This window comes from Syzygium oleosum, unplaced genomic scaffold, assembly GCF_021117445.2.
Source record: "Syzygium oleosum isolate NSW1041296 unplaced genomic scaffold, Sole_v2.1 Sole_v2.03, whole genome shotgun sequence".
In the NCBI taxonomy this organism is placed as follows: Eukaryota; Viridiplantae; Streptophyta; class Magnoliopsida; order Myrtales; family Myrtaceae; genus Syzygium; species Syzygium oleosum.
In genome coordinates, this window is record NW_026607487.1 from 11,847,343 (window position 1) to 11,863,903 (window position 16,561).

At 41.8% G+C, this 16,561-nt stretch overlaps 1 protein-coding gene and 2 pseudogenes across 2 annotated transcripts; 2 read left to right on the top strand and 1 right to left on the bottom strand.

Moving 5' to 3' along the window:
• The first annotated feature begins 265 nt into the window (after window positions 1–265).
• On the top strand, window positions 266–7,667 carry LOC115670864 (disease resistance protein RPV1-like; annotated as a pseudogene).
• Window positions 7,668–8,809: 1,142 nt separating this feature from the next.
• LOC115670866 (protein SHORT HYPOCOTYL IN WHITE LIGHT 1-like) lies at window positions 8,810–10,380 on the top strand. 2 transcript variants are annotated; one of them, XM_056309676.1, is made up of 3 exons: window positions 8,810–9,253; window positions 9,448–9,513; window positions 9,903–10,380. In XM_056309676.1, exons 1-3 carry the CDS (start codon window positions 8,864–8,866, stop codon window positions 10,059–10,061), a joined length of 615 nt encoding a protein of 204 aa, XP_056165651.1. In that variant the 5' UTR covers window positions 8,810–8,863; the 3' UTR covers window positions 10,062–10,380. The 2 variants fall into 2 exon arrangements, with proteins under 2 accessions (XP_056165651.1, XP_030448106.2); XM_030592246.2 differs by having other exon boundaries at window positions 9,921–10,297.
• Window positions 10,381–14,577: 4,197 nt separating this feature from the next.
• LOC130137698 (LRR receptor-like serine/threonine-protein kinase GSO1) lies at window positions 14,578–15,877 on the bottom strand (annotated as a pseudogene).
• Window positions 15,878–16,561: the final 684 nt, after the last annotated feature.

The following is a 16,561-nucleotide window of genomic DNA, read 5'->3' on the forward strand; positions in this document are numbered from 1 at the left end:
TTCTTGGTTCTAACTTTCTTTCTGGTTGGGTACCCTTCCTTCCCCATCTGCCCTGTCCGATCACCTGTCACTATTGTGACGGCAGAGCTGACGTTGTAAGAAGAAAATGATACTTCGCTTCGGTTTCGAATTCTCCTTTTTCGCCTCACAAGGTCGAAGAGAGCGCTCTTTTTACCTCTCTGGTTGAGTACCTTCAATCGAATTCCCTGCCCGGTCACCTGTATTCTTCGTTGATTCGAGGTAAACTGCTTCTTAATAGCCTAATCCGCGTATTCCTTCAAACTCGGCAAACTCTGATGGTAGTTTCCGTATATAAGATCTCATATGTAGCCAAGTTACACTCATTTCGCATGCCCATCTTTCTCAACTTTTAGCAACGATTCAACCCTCCCCAGAAAAAACAAAAATGGAGAACGACGTTGCTGCATCTACTCAACCGGATCTGAGGCTGAAGTGGGACGTGTTCCTGAGCTTCCGAGGCGCAGACACGCGCATACCCTTCATCGACCCTCTCTACGACGCGCTCCGAAGCAAAGACATCCGGGCCTTCCGGGACAACGAAGGCATGAACCGGGGCGACCAGATCTCGCCGACCCTGCTGACGGCGATCGAGGACTCCGCCATGGCGATCGTGGTGTTATCGCCGGACTACGCGACCTCGAGCTGGTGCTTGGAGGAGCTGGCGAAGATATGCGAGTGCGGGAAGCTGATGATCCCGGTGTTCTACGGGGTCGAGCCCTCGGACGTGAGGTATCAGAAAGGCCCGTTCCAGGACTCGTTCAAGCGTCATGTGGGGAGGCACGGAGATGCGAAGGTTTCTTCTTGGAGAGCTGCCATGATACAAGCTGGTGGAGTCTCCGGTTGGCACTTCAGGGGCCAAGACGATCAGAGGTAAGAGATGTCGAGCCGTTTTCTTTCCTTCCCCCAACGTAAGTGAGAACACCCAAACATCATCCATGTTGTCATGTGTACCCTAAACAAGACCATCCGTAAGACGAGGAATTGAGATTAATCTCTAAATTTTACTTACTAAGATACTTTCATCTTTTTTCTCCTCTTTTCTCCATCATTTTGGTAAAGTTTGATCGAAAAGTCGAGGTGATTGAATCTACATCCGTCATTATGGGTCGCTAATGCGGTGATGATTAATTTACATAGGATAAGCTTACATGTTTAATTTCTCTTTAAATCTCAACAACTGAATAATACCTGTGGTTCCTGAACAATCAACGGTACGGGAAAATGTTCAATTAGCCTTAAGCCTATTGCACAAATATCAATTCAATATTAAACTTTTCAATTTAGCCAATCTAGACCTAGACCTTTGCGTGAAATTTCAATGTAGTGCTCCTGGCCAAATTACACCGAAAATTGATGTCGTGACACACCGCCACGTTAGCGATTCTGGGAAAAATTGACCGGACGGATTATATTGGAGTTTGGTACAAAAGTTTAGGACTAAATTAGTAAAATAGAAAAGTTTAGAACTAAATTAATAACTGTATAATATGTTTAGGACAAATTGGGTAACTGTCCCTTCACCGGTAAGGTGACAACACAAGGTACCTTGCCGATGCACCTGGTCCCAAAACTATAGGGTTAGTCATATATACTGATCTCTTTGAAGGTATACTACATTCTATTAATGATTGGTTGTTGTCAATTAAACCTTTCATGCGAAACTAACTTTTTCCATTTATTGTTTCCTAGTACAAATTCGATAGATCATAGCAATGTCAGTAATTATTGCTTTGGCTATAAAGAGGGTATACTTGGGGGCTAGGCTTATAAGTAAAATTTGAAAGCTCATATAAGCACACCTAGCTCAGCCTTGTTCACGAACTCCACAATTTGGATTTTTATTTAGTAAAAAAATGCAAATGTTGTAGTTGAGAAATTGGGCTCCGTTTATTTTTTCGAATTTTCCGCTGTTTGGCTCAAGGAAATGAATGGATTAAGGAAAACAATTTCCGTCAACTGAAAAAAGACCTTTAAATAGGGGAAAATAACTTCCGCTATCTGAAAAACAGAAATCATTTTCTGCACTTTTTGAGACAAAGCCCTAGCTCCATTCCTCTCGTTGCACGCCTCCTCCTTCCTCCTCTCTGCCTTCTCGCTCATCTCTCTCCACCTTCAGAGCTTCTCCTCCTTGTCGTCTCATACTTCTCTTCAGCACCAAATGAAATATGCCATATTTCGACAAAAAAAAAATCTGCCATATCACTTTATGAGCACATTTAATATATCAATTTTCGAATTTCTAACATTATTTGTATCCCTGACTTTCTCTATGTTAGGACACCATTTTCTATATGTCCATTATCTAAGTGTCCTAGTCTGAATATTATATATCTAGGAAGCCAACTTAAGTGAGTAAATTTTGAGTATAAGAAATACACCATTAAACTCATGGATCAAGTTCCAACCCAAAAAAAAAAAACTCATGGATCAAGTAAAATGCAAGTGTAAATATAGTAAACGATTTAATTATTTTTTTACTTCGAGGTGTACTCATCAAGGAATTGAACTTGTGATATGCGTCTAATTTACACTCATCATATCCTTAATCACTAAGCCAACCTCATAGGTCAAATATAATGATGTTATAGCCGAGTTTGTTTCTTTTGCCATACTAAGGATGTGTTTGGATTGACTTTTACTTACTATGTTTTGCTTAATCAGAATTCTTTTGCTCATACACTTTGATTTTTATTAATCGAAAACACCTGAAATTTTTACACTAGATAATAACAAGTTGATTCACATATGATTCTTTCATGATTTTTTGAAATGTGAATAAGATTTTTAAGTTCAGCGGAAAAGGAAAAAGCACCCATAATTTTAAAGCCAATAGTGGTGGAGAAGATGCACCAATAATTGTGTGTGTGGTCTTGGAATGTGTAGAGTTAAAGCATGATTTATAATTCCACCATCAATTTAATAAAAAAGCTTATGCATTCAACTTTAAAGAGTTAGTTTTGTAATCAAATTCTTCTTGGTGTCTGTAACCCAAAATGATGACGTGCATTCAATGTTAAAAGTTCGTCGATTTTTTCAATTTAAGAACGTGCATTTTTGTTCTTCTCCACAACAAAATCGGTAATTTTTTTTACCAATGATTCTTTAGGTTAATACTAAGAAAAACCCCCAACTAGTATACCAGTGACAATTTTACCCTCTGTTAATTTCCGTTTAATTTTACTGTCAAATTTCTGAGTTGGATAATACGTGGCAGTTCACTAGTGTACCAGTTTGGGGTTTTACCTTCCGTTTATTAAAGGTATATCGGTTTGTGATTTTTCGTGGTATTAATTCAATTTTACGGAGGGTAAATTTATTACAAATGTACCGGTTTGGGATTTTTGGTGGTCAAAAAAATAGTTTGGGATAAATTTATCACAGATGTACTAGTCTGGGATTTTTCGTGGTATCAAATCTTTTTTTTTTTTTTAAAGGGAATGGTAGGATGGTCTTTATTTTTTGAACGTGTTTCCCAGTGAAAATAATTGTATAACTTCAGCATATGTGCATTCACGTCCCGATTTGACAGCTATATATATATATATATGGGCCTTTGCATATTTGATTTATAATTCCTTCCCGCCACTCATCCACTCCCTCCTCGCTCGTAATGTATTCTCGACTTGAATCTCTTATTGCAGAGAAATGTCGCTGTTGATTCAAAACCTCGTCCGCAGAATTATGGATGAACTGAACAATGTTCCGCTCAACGTGGCTCCGATCCTCGTCGGACTGGACTCTCGCATTGAGCAACTCCTCGGTGTGTTGAGCGTCAAATCCGGCGGTGTCAAGTTTCTTGGATTGCACGGGTTTGGCGGTGTTGGCAAAACCACCCTTGCCAAATCGCTCTACAACAAGCTCGTCGCGCACTTTGAGAAACGCAGCTTCGTCGCGGACATCAGAGAAGCTTTCATGCAGAGCGATGGCTTGATCTCTCTCCAGGACAAGATCCTACGCGATCTCTCGCCCAATATGCCACCTTTGAATGATGCCACTTCTCACAAGAATGCGATCAGGCTAGCCCTTAGCGAAATGCGAGTCCTCCTCCTCTTGGATGACGTCGACGATGCTGGTCAGCTCAACATGTTGTTCAGCGGTAAAGAATGGTTCCACGAGGGAAGTCGAATCATCATAACGACCAGAAATACAGAAGCTTTGGTCGCAAGAAACTTTGAGATTGAGCTTTACGAGGTGCGAGAGCTGTTCTTCGAAGATGCGTTGCGTCTGTTCAGCTACCATGCATTGAAGAGAGAGAAGCCAATGGATGAATTCATGGCGCTGTCCAAGCAAATCGTGTCTCTGGCCGGGAATTTGCCGTTGGCTTTGGAGGTGTTCGGCTCTTTTCTGGTCGACAAGAGGAGGAAAATCGAATGGGAAGACGCGGTGCAGAAGCTGAAACAGATTCGCCCTAATAATCTCCAGGACACGATGAAGATCAGCTACGAAGGGCTCGACGAGGAGACCAAGCGCATATTCCTCGACGCAGCTTGCTTATTTGTTAAGACGCATATGACGAGAGAGGAAGCAATAGAAATATGGGAAGGTTGCGGCTTCAAGGCTGAGATTGGGCTCAGAGTTCTTGTCTCGAGATCACTTATCAAGATCATGAAGGATGACGGTACGCTGTGGATGCACGATCAGCTTAGGGACATGGGGAGAGAGATCGTGTTACTCGAGAATGCTCGTGATCCCGGCGCACGCAGTCGACTGTGGGATCGCAAGGAAATCTTGGCTGTCTTCAAAAATAGATTAGTATGGAAATTTTGTGCCATCGCGCCTTTTGCTTCCTCCGTCATTAACGCCATTACACACACGTCCCATGTCGTTGTTCTTCATTTGGTAGTTACTAACAGACATGAATTTGAAAAAAAAAAAAACATTGGTCAAATTGTAAACTGTTCCAATTGGTGTAGATTTATCTTTCTTTCTCCTAAGCAAGCTTTTAATTCAAGATCCATACTTTTTCCATCACAGGGGACAAGGAACATAGAGGGGATCGTCCTGGACTACCAACATAAGCCGTTTGTGACGGACCCTAGCAGCGAGAGACTGTCACGAGACAATTTCATGAGAACGCCCAATCTCGCTTCCGCCATTCAATGTTTACAAGAGATGTTTAGGAAATTTTTTGATTTTGGAGCAGAGAGTGAGAACGAGGCGGTGCTTCGTGCTGAGTACTTTAAACCAATAATTAACCTGAGACTGCTTCAAATTAATCATGCCAAATTGGAAGGGAAATTCAGGTTCCTGCCTCAGTCGCTGAAATGGCTGCAATGGAAAGAATGTCCCTCGACCATTCTTCCTTCTGATTTTTTACCACGAGAATTGGCGGTCCTCGATCTGGCAAGGAGCAAGATTGAACGCTTGTGGAAAGCCAACAGTAATAAGGTGAGTCACGGTCTTGGTCACTCTAACGATACAATAACTATAGACATGTTACGTCAGTATACTGTTTCAATGCTTCTGTACCATTTGATACTGCCTGTATGTTTTTGCTACCATTCATATGCTTCAGCAACTATTTATGATGGGATAAAATTTCATATCGACCAGGCTGGGGAGAACTTATCGGTTATAAATCTTCGTGGCTGCTGTAATCTTGCTAGTATTCCAGATTTATCAGCAAGTCGAAGCTTGAAAAAACTTGTTCTCGAGCGGTGCACGAGATTGACCCAAGTTCCCGAGTCAATCGGAAGTCTGAATGCTCTGGTGCACCTAAACCTTGAAGGATGTTCAAAGCTTGTTGGACTCCCAAAAGACGTATCCGGGCTCAAGAATCTGGAAGAACTCATTCTCTCCGGTTGTGCAAATTTGAAAGAACTACCCGAGGATATAGAGAGCATGGAATCTTTGAAGTTACTTCTCCTCGATGGAACTCCTATAAAAAGTTTGCCCGAAAAGATATTCCACCTCACAAAACTTGAGAAGCTTCATCTAAATCGGTGCACTTCTTTGAAAAAGCTACCCAATCACATTGGAATGATGGCTTCTCTCAGAGAACTCACTCTTAATGATACTGGAATAGAGAAGCTACCTGATTCGGTGCGGTCATTGCGGAAACTTGAGTTATTGAGCCTTGTGAGGTGCATCTCACTGATTGAACTTCCTGAATTTGTTGGCGACTTAGAATCGTTGAAAGAATTGTTCATTGATGGAAGTAAAATCAGAGAACTGCCTGCTTCCATCGGTTCTTTGCTGTACCTAAAGACCCTTTCGATTGGAGATTGTCAGTTTTCAAGCCATTGTCCTGACTCAATTAAAGGATTGCATTCGCTCACAGAGCTTAGTCTAGGTGGACCGTCAATCACAAGTCTACCGGCTCAACTCGGAGCTCTGAAGATGCTTAGAAGGTTGGAAATCCGGGATTGTGAATCACTTGAAAGCTTACCAGAATCGATCGGAAGCTTGTGGAATCTCACTACCATGATACTTTACAAAGTGAACATAACAGAGCTTCCGCAGTCGATAGGAAATTTGGAAAATGTCGTCATGATGAGGCTTAACAAATGTAAACGTCTCTGCAAGCTTCCGCCATCCATGGGCAATTTGAGATCATTGTACCACCTGATGATGGAGGAGACGGCAGTAACAGAATTACCAGAAACCTTCGGGATGCTCTCAAAGTTAGTAAGTTTGAGAATGGGCAAGAAACCGCGTTCCACGGTTATTCATGAGGGCAACACAGAGACAGAGAATCAACATTTGATTACAGAGGAAATTCCTGGGTCGATTCTTCCATCTTCATTATCGAATCTATCTTGGCTTGAAGATTTGAATGCCCGTGCTTGGTACATGCATGGAAAAGTTCCTGATGATTTCGAGAAGTTGGTATCGCTAGAAACTCTAAATCTAGGATACAATAACTTGACGAGCCTTCCCACGAGCCTGAAGGGACTTTCCGTCCTTAAGAAGCTGCTGCTACCTCACTGTAAGGAGATCAAGTCTCTTCCGCCTCTTCCATCGAGTTTGGTAGAGGTTAATATCGCAGGCTGCGTGGCAATGGAGACAGTCTCTGATCTGTCTGAATTGGAAAACTTGCAAGAGCTAAACATGGCGAATTGTGAGAAAGTGGTGGATGTTCCAGGACTTCAGTGCTTGAAATCCTTGAGTAGGCTATACCTGACTGGATGCCATGCGTGTTCCTCGGTAGTAAAGAGGAGAATATCTAAGGTTATCTCTCTCTCTCTCTCTCTCTCCCCCTCAAAATATGCATCTGAACTATTCAAGTCCGAAAACTCTGGAAAAGGAAAATTATATGCACCAAATCCTCAATTGCACGAAAAAGTGGTGAATCGTGCCATGTGGGTATAGCAGTCATGCAGTCACTACTAATGGACATGTTTATATAGCAGTCACGATGGTTTGACATTTTGCAGGTTTCTTTGAGGAATTTAAGCGTTCTCAGTATGCCAGGGAGTGAAATTCCAGATTGGCTAAATGAAGAGGAAGTGAGCTACACGGTACGCAAAAACCGCTCGCTCAAGGCTGTTCTCATAGGTGTAGTCGTTGCCATCACCAGTGACTTCCCAGAATCTTTGAGAGATCATATTCCCACACTGGTGGATATCCAGGCAAATATACTCAAAATGAACACGCCTATCTTCAGCACCACATTGCGATTGACGGGAGTTCCGAAATTAGACGAAGATCAGGTTCATTTGTGCCGGTTCTTGGATTTTCATCCGCTGGTTTCCAAGTTGAAAGAAGGGTACAAAGTTCAGGTGGCAAAGCGGAACCCACCATTCATTCCCGGAATGCAGCTGAAGAAATGCGGGGTACGTCTGATTTTCGAGAGAGACGATGAATTTGAAGGAGATGAGCAGCAACTAGATGATGGCTACCAGTCTTTATCCGAAAAGCTTGCCCGGTTTTTCAACAGTCTGTAGTAGCCAGTTCGCTTTGGTTTAAAGTTAGCCTCTGGAAAATGGAAGCAGAAAACGGTGCCAAAGATTGAAGAGAAAGGGAACGGGCTTGCTCCTGTCAATTGAAATTTCATTCCTGGAAATGTAATCTGAAAATACCAGAAGCTTCCTTGTAGACTTTGTGATGAAGATGAACTATAGAGCATCGTTATCCCCCGTTCTTTTATTTTGAAGCCTTTTCTGTTGACCCAGAAAGTTCCCACTTTTCTTCTACTGCAAAGTTTGAGCAGCGGACAACTCTTTATTTCTCACTCAAAAAGAAAAAAAAGGCATAACGATACGTATGCTTCATGAATTTTGACCAAATGTGCAACGTGATCCTTAAATTTTTAACTTATTCAATATTGTACATGAACTTTAGCCTATTGTTCAATTGATACGTATTCAATATAGTTCATTGTAGTTCATGAACTTGAATTAATGAAAAGATTACCTTGAACATTTTCATATAATTCAGGGACTACATTGAATATGTAAAACAAATTCAGAAATCACATCGAATAAATTAGAAGTTTAAAGATCACATTACACGTAGGGTTAAAGTTCAGGGATCACATTAAATAAATTAAAAGTTCATAGACTATATTACACGTTAGAATAAAGTTTAAAGATTATTTGTATTTTTTCCAAAAAAAAAACACTGGAAAAGGAAAAATCAAAACTTGGTCATAGTGTCATGACCAAACATATAATAGAAAAGAGAGAAAAAAAAAACAGAGCTAAATAATGAATAGGTTTCATGATTAACAAAAGAACTAAACTTTTGAGTCGCATGTTCTCTCTTGTCTTGTGTTTCAAAAGGAGAAATTGTCCTGCTGTGTGTTCCACTGTCGAATCCACCTGTTTATAGCAAGTTGAGTTGCTGCTATCCATCCACGTTCTCGTCCATCCGTAATTTCGCCAAAACGGATGCGGCGTCCATGGCGACGCGAGCCGCAATTTGGCCAGCACGCGTCGCGAGCAACCCGACGAGCATCGGCCCCCCGCGCCCCCCGCTCGCGCCACCCACTTCGGCCCTCCCCTTCCCTCGCCGCGCCCTCCCTCGGCGCCCCGCCGGAGGACCCGGGACCCGCGTCCGCCGTCCCGGGTCCTCCCTCCATGGCTCGGCCGGCGAGCCGGTGGAGGGCTTGGACGACGGCTTCTTCGAGGGTGGCGGCTCGATGATGGAGGACGAGAGCGAAGACGAAGAGGACGCGGAGAGCAGCGTCGATTTGCTCATCAGGTTCTTGCAGAGCATGTTCAAGAAGGCGGGCCGGCGTGCCAAGAAGGCTTCTCGCTCCGTTTTGCCCGACGCGATACCACCGCAGCTGGTGAACTCTCTTTCTTAATCTGCCTGGTCTTGCAATGTCTATACAGGGTTGGGAGGAGGCGATACTGAGAGGTGTTCATATCCTGCTTGGTATAATTCCTCTAAAAATGAGCATTTTGCTGATACCTTCGGCGTACCCTTTGTTGACTGACGCTGACCGTAGTTCTCTAATGCTTCTATGGATGGAAACTGCAGGTTTCCTTTGCGGTTGATGGGATTCTTCTGCTAGCTTCACTTTCCATTTTGAAGGCACTTCTTGAGGTACTCCAGTAAACTTTTTATCAGCAAATGTGAATAACTTAGTGGCTTCAAGAGGTTCACCTCGTGTCTGTGGTGACCGTATCTCGCTTATAATGTTTAGGCTGATGACTGTCTATATTACGTATGTCATACGCTCCACATTTCTTCCGTTTGTGCCCTTATATGAGCATTGGTCTCCAATGACATTTCTCGATCGATAGGCTCTTTGTTCATTGGAAAGTTAGATAATAAGGAAAAATGTGGAGGGCATTTTCAGAGTAAGAGTCGATCATTGAGTGGCTGCAACTTCATCTCATTGTGCCAGTGCGTAGCAAATGAAATTGGCTGTAACTAGATCAATTTTTTAGAAGGAACAGCCTTTGGCTTTGACCCTCAACTGCCGATGGTAGTGTTGGTGCTGGTTTCAGGTGGCTTGCACTCTTGGTGGCTCTGTATTTGTGGTGATCCTCCTCCTGAGGGTGATTTGGGCAGCTGTCTCGTATTTCCAATCTAATGGGGGTGGCTTGAACCAAGGTGGGAATACCTTTGGTGCGGCACAACCCATATGACAGACGATTTCAGTTTGAGCTTATGCATCTCTCTTTGATAATTTCAGAATTCTCCTTCCTTCAACCTTGCTTATGTCTATAAGTTGAACCACTACGTCTGTACTCTGAAAATTTAGGTTCTCAGGTAATTGTCCGTCGGCTGTGAATACAAGTGCTATTGACGCTTATAATACTTGATGATGATTATTAGTGACTGTACTGATTTATGTCATCTATCATATTACAAAGACATCCAGTATCCAATTGTATTTTTTGTAGTTAAAACCATCTGCTCTATACCGTTTAACATAAAGGAAATTATCTTGCTCTTTTTTCTTTTTATCTATTTCGTCTGTCCTTTTCGTTGTAGTCCGAACATCAGAGTAGATGTTCCAGTGGTGTTGGCCGATTGTCCAGTGAGTAGGTAATGAGCAACACCGAGTAAGTCCTCATGAAATTGGTTCTACTCTTCAACCAGATCATTGTAGCAATTGAAGATGAATAGATGCCTAACAGTGAATATTCAAGACTTATAGCAAATGGTAGTGTAACTTCTCATTGACAGGGATGAGTGGATCTAGGGTACAACCTAAATCGCCACCCTTACAGTGGTGATTAGACAATATGGAGATGATGCTACTCTTCAACCGATCACCATGGCAATTAAAGATGAATAGATTACTGAGCAACTGGTAATTTCCCTTCTAATCAACAGGGATGAGAGGGTCTCGAGTATAATGTTTGTATTTAGATCTATGTTTGTACTACGAATAAGGTTTTATACAGCATATTTGAGCATCAACCCACGGTGTCCAGCCTCATTATATCTGTGTTTGCCCACTGCAGTTTCGCACATTTCAACTCGACCTCCATGTTCAACAGGTATGTCTATCTGACCATTGTGTTTATTTAAACACTGCTGTCTCCTGATTTCATGTATAGAATACTTGAGACTCCACATGCACCTAGAGTTTACATTGCTTTCACTGTGAAATCCACTTCCACATCCTATAGTGGAAATATACTCAGTAACATGCATAAAAATGACATGATCAAGTATAATTGTTCAGTTCGAGCGTTTTTGGTTGTTTCCTTGGTTAAAATCCGTCCTAAAGAAAAATAAAGACGAAAAGGCCTAACAGTCTTAAGCCTTTCCCTCTTGTATTGTATTGTTATCTCATATTATAATGTTCTAATGAATTCCTGAGTAGCTATATGAATTCAAATGGCTAATGCAAGACCGGATGTCATAGATTGCTTGAATGGTTTGATAATGTGAGGCTGAGGCATAAACTTCGAAGAGTGGAGCTACTATCCACATCTTATTTACTGCTTTCTCACTTGTCCTGAGTGTCGCGACCTCCCCGAACCGGCCCCGCCGCCTAAGGTGTTTGGCTAATGGATTACTAAGTTAAACCTAGCTCGAGCTCTCCCAAGCCCATACCAATTCGCGACTTAAGTTTAAGTTCTTGACATGCAAATCAATTTCATCTAGGAGTCGCCGCTAATCAATTTTTGGTGGGTCGATTAGATACCCAAGTGAAACACAGGAGAAATGCTTCACTTCTACGAACCAGAGATTTAATGGGTACGGGGACTTGATTACACTAGCGATCTACTAGTGCCCTTTCGGTACCTAAACTTAATTTCTTGCGAATTAACTTACCAGGCAGCCTATCGAAAAAGCTAAGATTCCGTCTAACCATGCTAAAAATAGAAAATAACAACCAATAAATTAAAGGTGCGCAATCAAATAATCACAAAGAAAACAAGCAACCAGCGACCTAGCATCGTCTCTAAAAAGAAAAGGCAATCAAAAGCCCTAAAGTAAAGCCTTCATGGCTTAACCCATTTTTGAGAATTTTTTAGAGGGTTTTTTCTCATTTTTTCATTTTTTGTTTTGAGTTTTTTAACCTAAAATCTAGTGAAATTAAGCCAAAAATTGATTTCTAAACATTTCCTAATTTTCTGATTTTTTTTTTTTGGAATTTTTCCAATTTTTCCGAATTTTTTAATGTTTTTGAATTTTCTGAATTTTTTTAATATTTTTTAGATTTTTTTTAGATTTTTGGGTTTTTAAAACATTTTCGAATTTTTTTGGAATTTGTAGTATTTTTTATTTTTTAAAATATTTTTTTGAATTTTTGAATACTTTTATTAATAAAATAAAGATTCCGGACCGAGTCTCCTGACCCGATCCGCCCGAACTCTGACCCGGCATTCCGACCCACCCGGGACTCCATTTTCATTTTTTTTCTGAAATTTTTTTCTATTTCCCCTCTTTTCTTTTTTTCTTTTCTTTTTTTTGGGTTTCTTTTTCTCTTTTCCATTTTGTTATTATTCTGGTCTTCATCCCATACGTGCTTTCTGCCCATGCACGTCCTTCTACTCCTGGGCTTCTTCTTCTTCGTGGTGTTCTTCACCGAAACTCACCCCCACCATGACTATGCCGGAGACGTCCCACCGCCGGCCGTCGACTTGAGCCGCCAGCGCGGATGGAGGATGCTGGCCTTACGCCGTCGCCACCGGCTGACGTTCCGGCGACTTACTCCGACCACGGAAACGACATCGACGAGTAAAAACTCGATTTCCAGCCACCACACTTCCGGCCCCGAAGAAACGCACTAAATCTAAGCAAACAAACACACATACCAAGCAACAGAGATAGTGGATTAACGGGAGCGGCCCCAAACCGCGGGCGTCGTTCCGACGACGGGAAGGGCATCTCCGGCGAAGGCTTCATCGACGGCTCACTCGGATATACGACAAATATGTCACAGAAAAGAACAAAATAACGCCGCATCAGTCACCAAACATCAACTTCAGAACAAACAAACGTGAATCTAAGATTTTTACGGGTCGATGCGGTGACTTCGGTTTCGGTTTTCATTCGGGCATTTCATCGAACAAGTGGGATGCGCCTAAAACTAAGGTTTCCAGGTGGATTTCAGTGGGATTCGAAGGTTTTTCTTGATGGAAAACGTTCAAGAACACATCCTGGAGGTGAAAAGAAACATTTTCCTCATCTTGTGGTGCCGGGCGACCACCGAATAGGCTCGGTGTGCCCGGCACCCGAGAGGCAGGGGAGGTGGACACGAAATAGAGGAAGATGAAGAGAAGCCCACCTGTTCGCGGCCGGCCGGAGTGAGGCGCGATGGCTGGGAGGGAGGCTCGGCGACGGTTCAGGCGGTCCTCCAGCGAGCGAACGAGGCTCGGGCCTCTCCGATTCGCCTCAACTTTCTCTCGGTCTCCCCTTTTTCTCTTGAAACTCTGTCGCTCTCCGAAACTCTCTCGAGCTCACTCTCTCCCCGATTTCTCCTTCTCGGTTCCAATGGCTTCCCCAAAAAGACCTCCCTTGGTTCACAGCGGACCGGGGTAAGGCGTGACGGCTGAAGGATCGACAGGGGCTCCGGCGGGCCTTTGACAAGCAGATGAGGTTCTCGTCTCTCTCACTCTCCTCCTCTCACTCTCTGTTCCCTCCTCTCTTGCTCATCAAGCTTTATCCTCCCCCTTCTCTCTCTAGTCAAACTCTATCTTGACTCCCCCTTTGCATGTGCAGATTATCGTGTTTCCTTTTTCGTGTCTCCGTGGATGGAGACCAAAGAGAGAGAAAGAAAGGCTTTCATCTCCATCCTCCGGAGAGAAGTGTTTCTCTTTCGTCTTTTCTTTGGCTTTTCCTTTCTCGATCTCTCCTCTTGCTCTTCTCAAATTTTGTCTTTTCTGTGAAATGCCTCTCTCTTGATGACCACCCCACGCTCATTCTTTTCTCTGAAAAAAAAGATTACCTCTCTCTGTACACTCTCAATTCTCTCTTCTGTAGCGTGAGATAAGTGAATCCCTTTCTTGTTGGTCCATGGGAAGAGCTCCCCTTTTGTCTTTTCTTTCTTTTTGCTTCTTTTGTGAAAGTGTGGGTGGAGTTCCGAGAGGGAGAGAAAAGAGACCCCTTCGTATCAGCCCAGGGAAGAGATCCCCTTCGTACTAGAGTTCACTTTTTTTTTTTGTCTTTCTCTCTTTTCTTTTTTTTTTCTCCTTTTTTATTATTATCATTTTTTTTTAATTTTTATAATGATGATTTTTTTACATAAAATAAAAATGAAATAAAATAAAAGGAAAATATGTTTCACTAAATTCTACTAATGCAAATGCGCCTAACATCTATATGTCATGTAATTTAACGAAAATATTTTTGTTTAGAGATTAAAAATCAATCCCTAATTTTTTATGCAATTAAACCCTAAATGAATAGGCAAAATTTAGGTGTCAACACTGAGGAAGTGCAAGTAATATGTCCGTGGCTCCGTGCATGCATGAGCACATGTTCAGTTTTTGGAAATCACAAGTTCTAAGGAGATAAGAGTCTTATTTTTTAGTAACCCTCCTGATCTGTTTTCTCCCATGATTCAATTGTAAATCCTTCTTGTTTTTCATTATATGTTGTAACGAAGCAAAACAGAAAGGAAAATAGAGTTCATCATGTGATGGACTGAGAAATAGAACTTATCTACTTAATGTTCTGACTTCTGAGAATTAGTGCAGATTAACATAAAAGCAATTACACGTATATATTCATGTGCGATCTGATTCAAACGTGGAATACTCATTCTCTATAATGCTTTACTTGCTGAAAGAAGAAAGATGGAAAACAAATTCTCAAAGCTTACATGGATTAGGGGGCTTCCCACACAATCGTCTGTTTCCAGTGAACGAGCTCTCAGGAAGTCAGTCAGAGGTTTACCAGCAGGAATTTGCCCCACCAAAAGATAATCTGACAAGTTCAAGTCCCTTAATTTACTCAACTTCAAAAATCCTTCTGGTATGCTGCCAGTGAACCGGCTCCTTTGCAGCTTCAGTACCTCTAGTGAGCTTAAATTTGCTAAAGCATCCGGCAGATTAAATCCCAAGTTGTTGTCGCTCAAATCCAAGCTTTGTAAGGATGTACACGTCCCTATAGTTGTCGGTAGTCTCCCCGAGAAATAGTTGTGTGATAAATTTAGAAACTGGACTCCACATTGTTCTCCAATCCCTATCTGTTCAATTCCTTCGGTGAATCTATTATCAGAGAGATCAATATATGTCAGTGAACCTTGTGGAAACCTGTGTTCCATTTGGAACACCTGACCTACGTTGCCTGTTAACTTGTTTAAGTGGAGATCAAGGATACCCAAAGCATTCAACTTCGTAATTGATTCTGGAACATCTGAAACTAGTGAATTTCTGGAGAGATTCAACAAGTAGAGCTGAGTTAGTGTTCCAAGCCAAGATGGCAAATTCCCTGTCAGGTGATTGACTGACAAATCCAGCTCCTGTATTGAACTAGGCATTATTTTCAAGGACTCTGGAATTTCTCCTTGAATTCCACATCCTGCCATATAAATTCGGGAAAGAGACGGCAATCACAATAACCACTGAGGGATGGAGGAGAAATTAAATTCGTTGAATGAAAGATTGATTATTTGAAGATTAAAGAGGGAAGACATCTCCTGAGGCAATGGTCCTTGGATCATATTGTTTGAAATGTTTAGAATCAAAAGCTGAGATAACTGACCCATTGACTGGGGTATCATGCCAGATAAAAGGTTGTCATCAAGATATAACACTGTCAGTGCAGAGAGAGCTCCCAGACTTGAAGGAATTTTTCCCTTCAATCTGTTATGTGCGAGAGAAACTCTCCGGAGAGAGATCAGATTGGCAAAATTGGGCGAGATTTCACCAGTTAGCTGGTTATTGTGGAGTCTTAGGAAACTGAGGGAAGGCATTTGACCTAACCTGGAGGGGCTCGGGATTTCTCCCTCGAGAGCCGGGATCAAGTGCCACGGCCTTGTCTCGGGGCGTGACATCCTTTCATATCCATGCTAATGCTTCGAATCCTGAAAAGAAAAACGTGGATGAATACTGTTGAAAATATGTCTTGAATTGGAGCTACAAACAGAAACCCGATTCAAGTAGGTTTCCTAGTTAGAGTAGCTTTTGGATACAAACATTATTATTCTAGAATAAAACAAGAGGAATGCTAAGGTATTTTCTTCGTGAGTTTTCCGAGTGAGTTCTCTTTAAGAGATTGTGAGGTAGCACTTGTGAGTTTTGCTTTTAGTGTAATGTAGGGCTGTGAAACACTTGAGCAATTGTAAGCTCTATATTCTCCAAATTCATAATAGATTATGTGATTCGCCCTTCCTGTGAAGTAGGTACCGACACTCGGATCGAATCCCGTAAATCCCTGGTGTTCTTTATTGCTCATCGTTAGTTTTTCTAGTAATTTTCTCCTTCTCACATTAAACATAAATTGCAAGATCCATTGTTTCCGTGCAAGTTTCACAACAAATACAATGGACATTTGAATCTTTTCCCGTGAGGGTTCCCTTTCTCGTTAAAAATAAAAAAAACTATATGGATCATGATCGATTATCAACATTTGTAATCGTCACGACAGAATTTCTTCTTGTTACGAGCAATAATCCTCGTTGCGACTTAATATTTGTTAAAGATATCTTTTAGATGTTATAGATACATCATATATATTT

What these genes read in the sequence shown, in the direction of transcription:
- LOC115670866 (XM_056309676.1), top strand. Translation starts at nt 8,864, where the DNA reads ATGGCGACGCGAGCCGCAATTTGGCCAGCACGCGTCGCGAGCAACCCG. An exon ending in ACGCGATACCACCGCAGCTG is followed by an intron (nt 9,254 to 9,447) that starts GTGAACTCTCTT and finishes TGGAAACTGCAG; the next exon opens with GTTTCCTTTGCGGTTGATGG. An exon ending in TTTTGAAGGCACTTCTTGAG is followed by an intron (nt 9,514 to 9,902) that starts GTACTCCAGTAA and finishes TGCCGATGGTAG; the next exon opens with TGTTGGTGCTGGTTTCAGGT.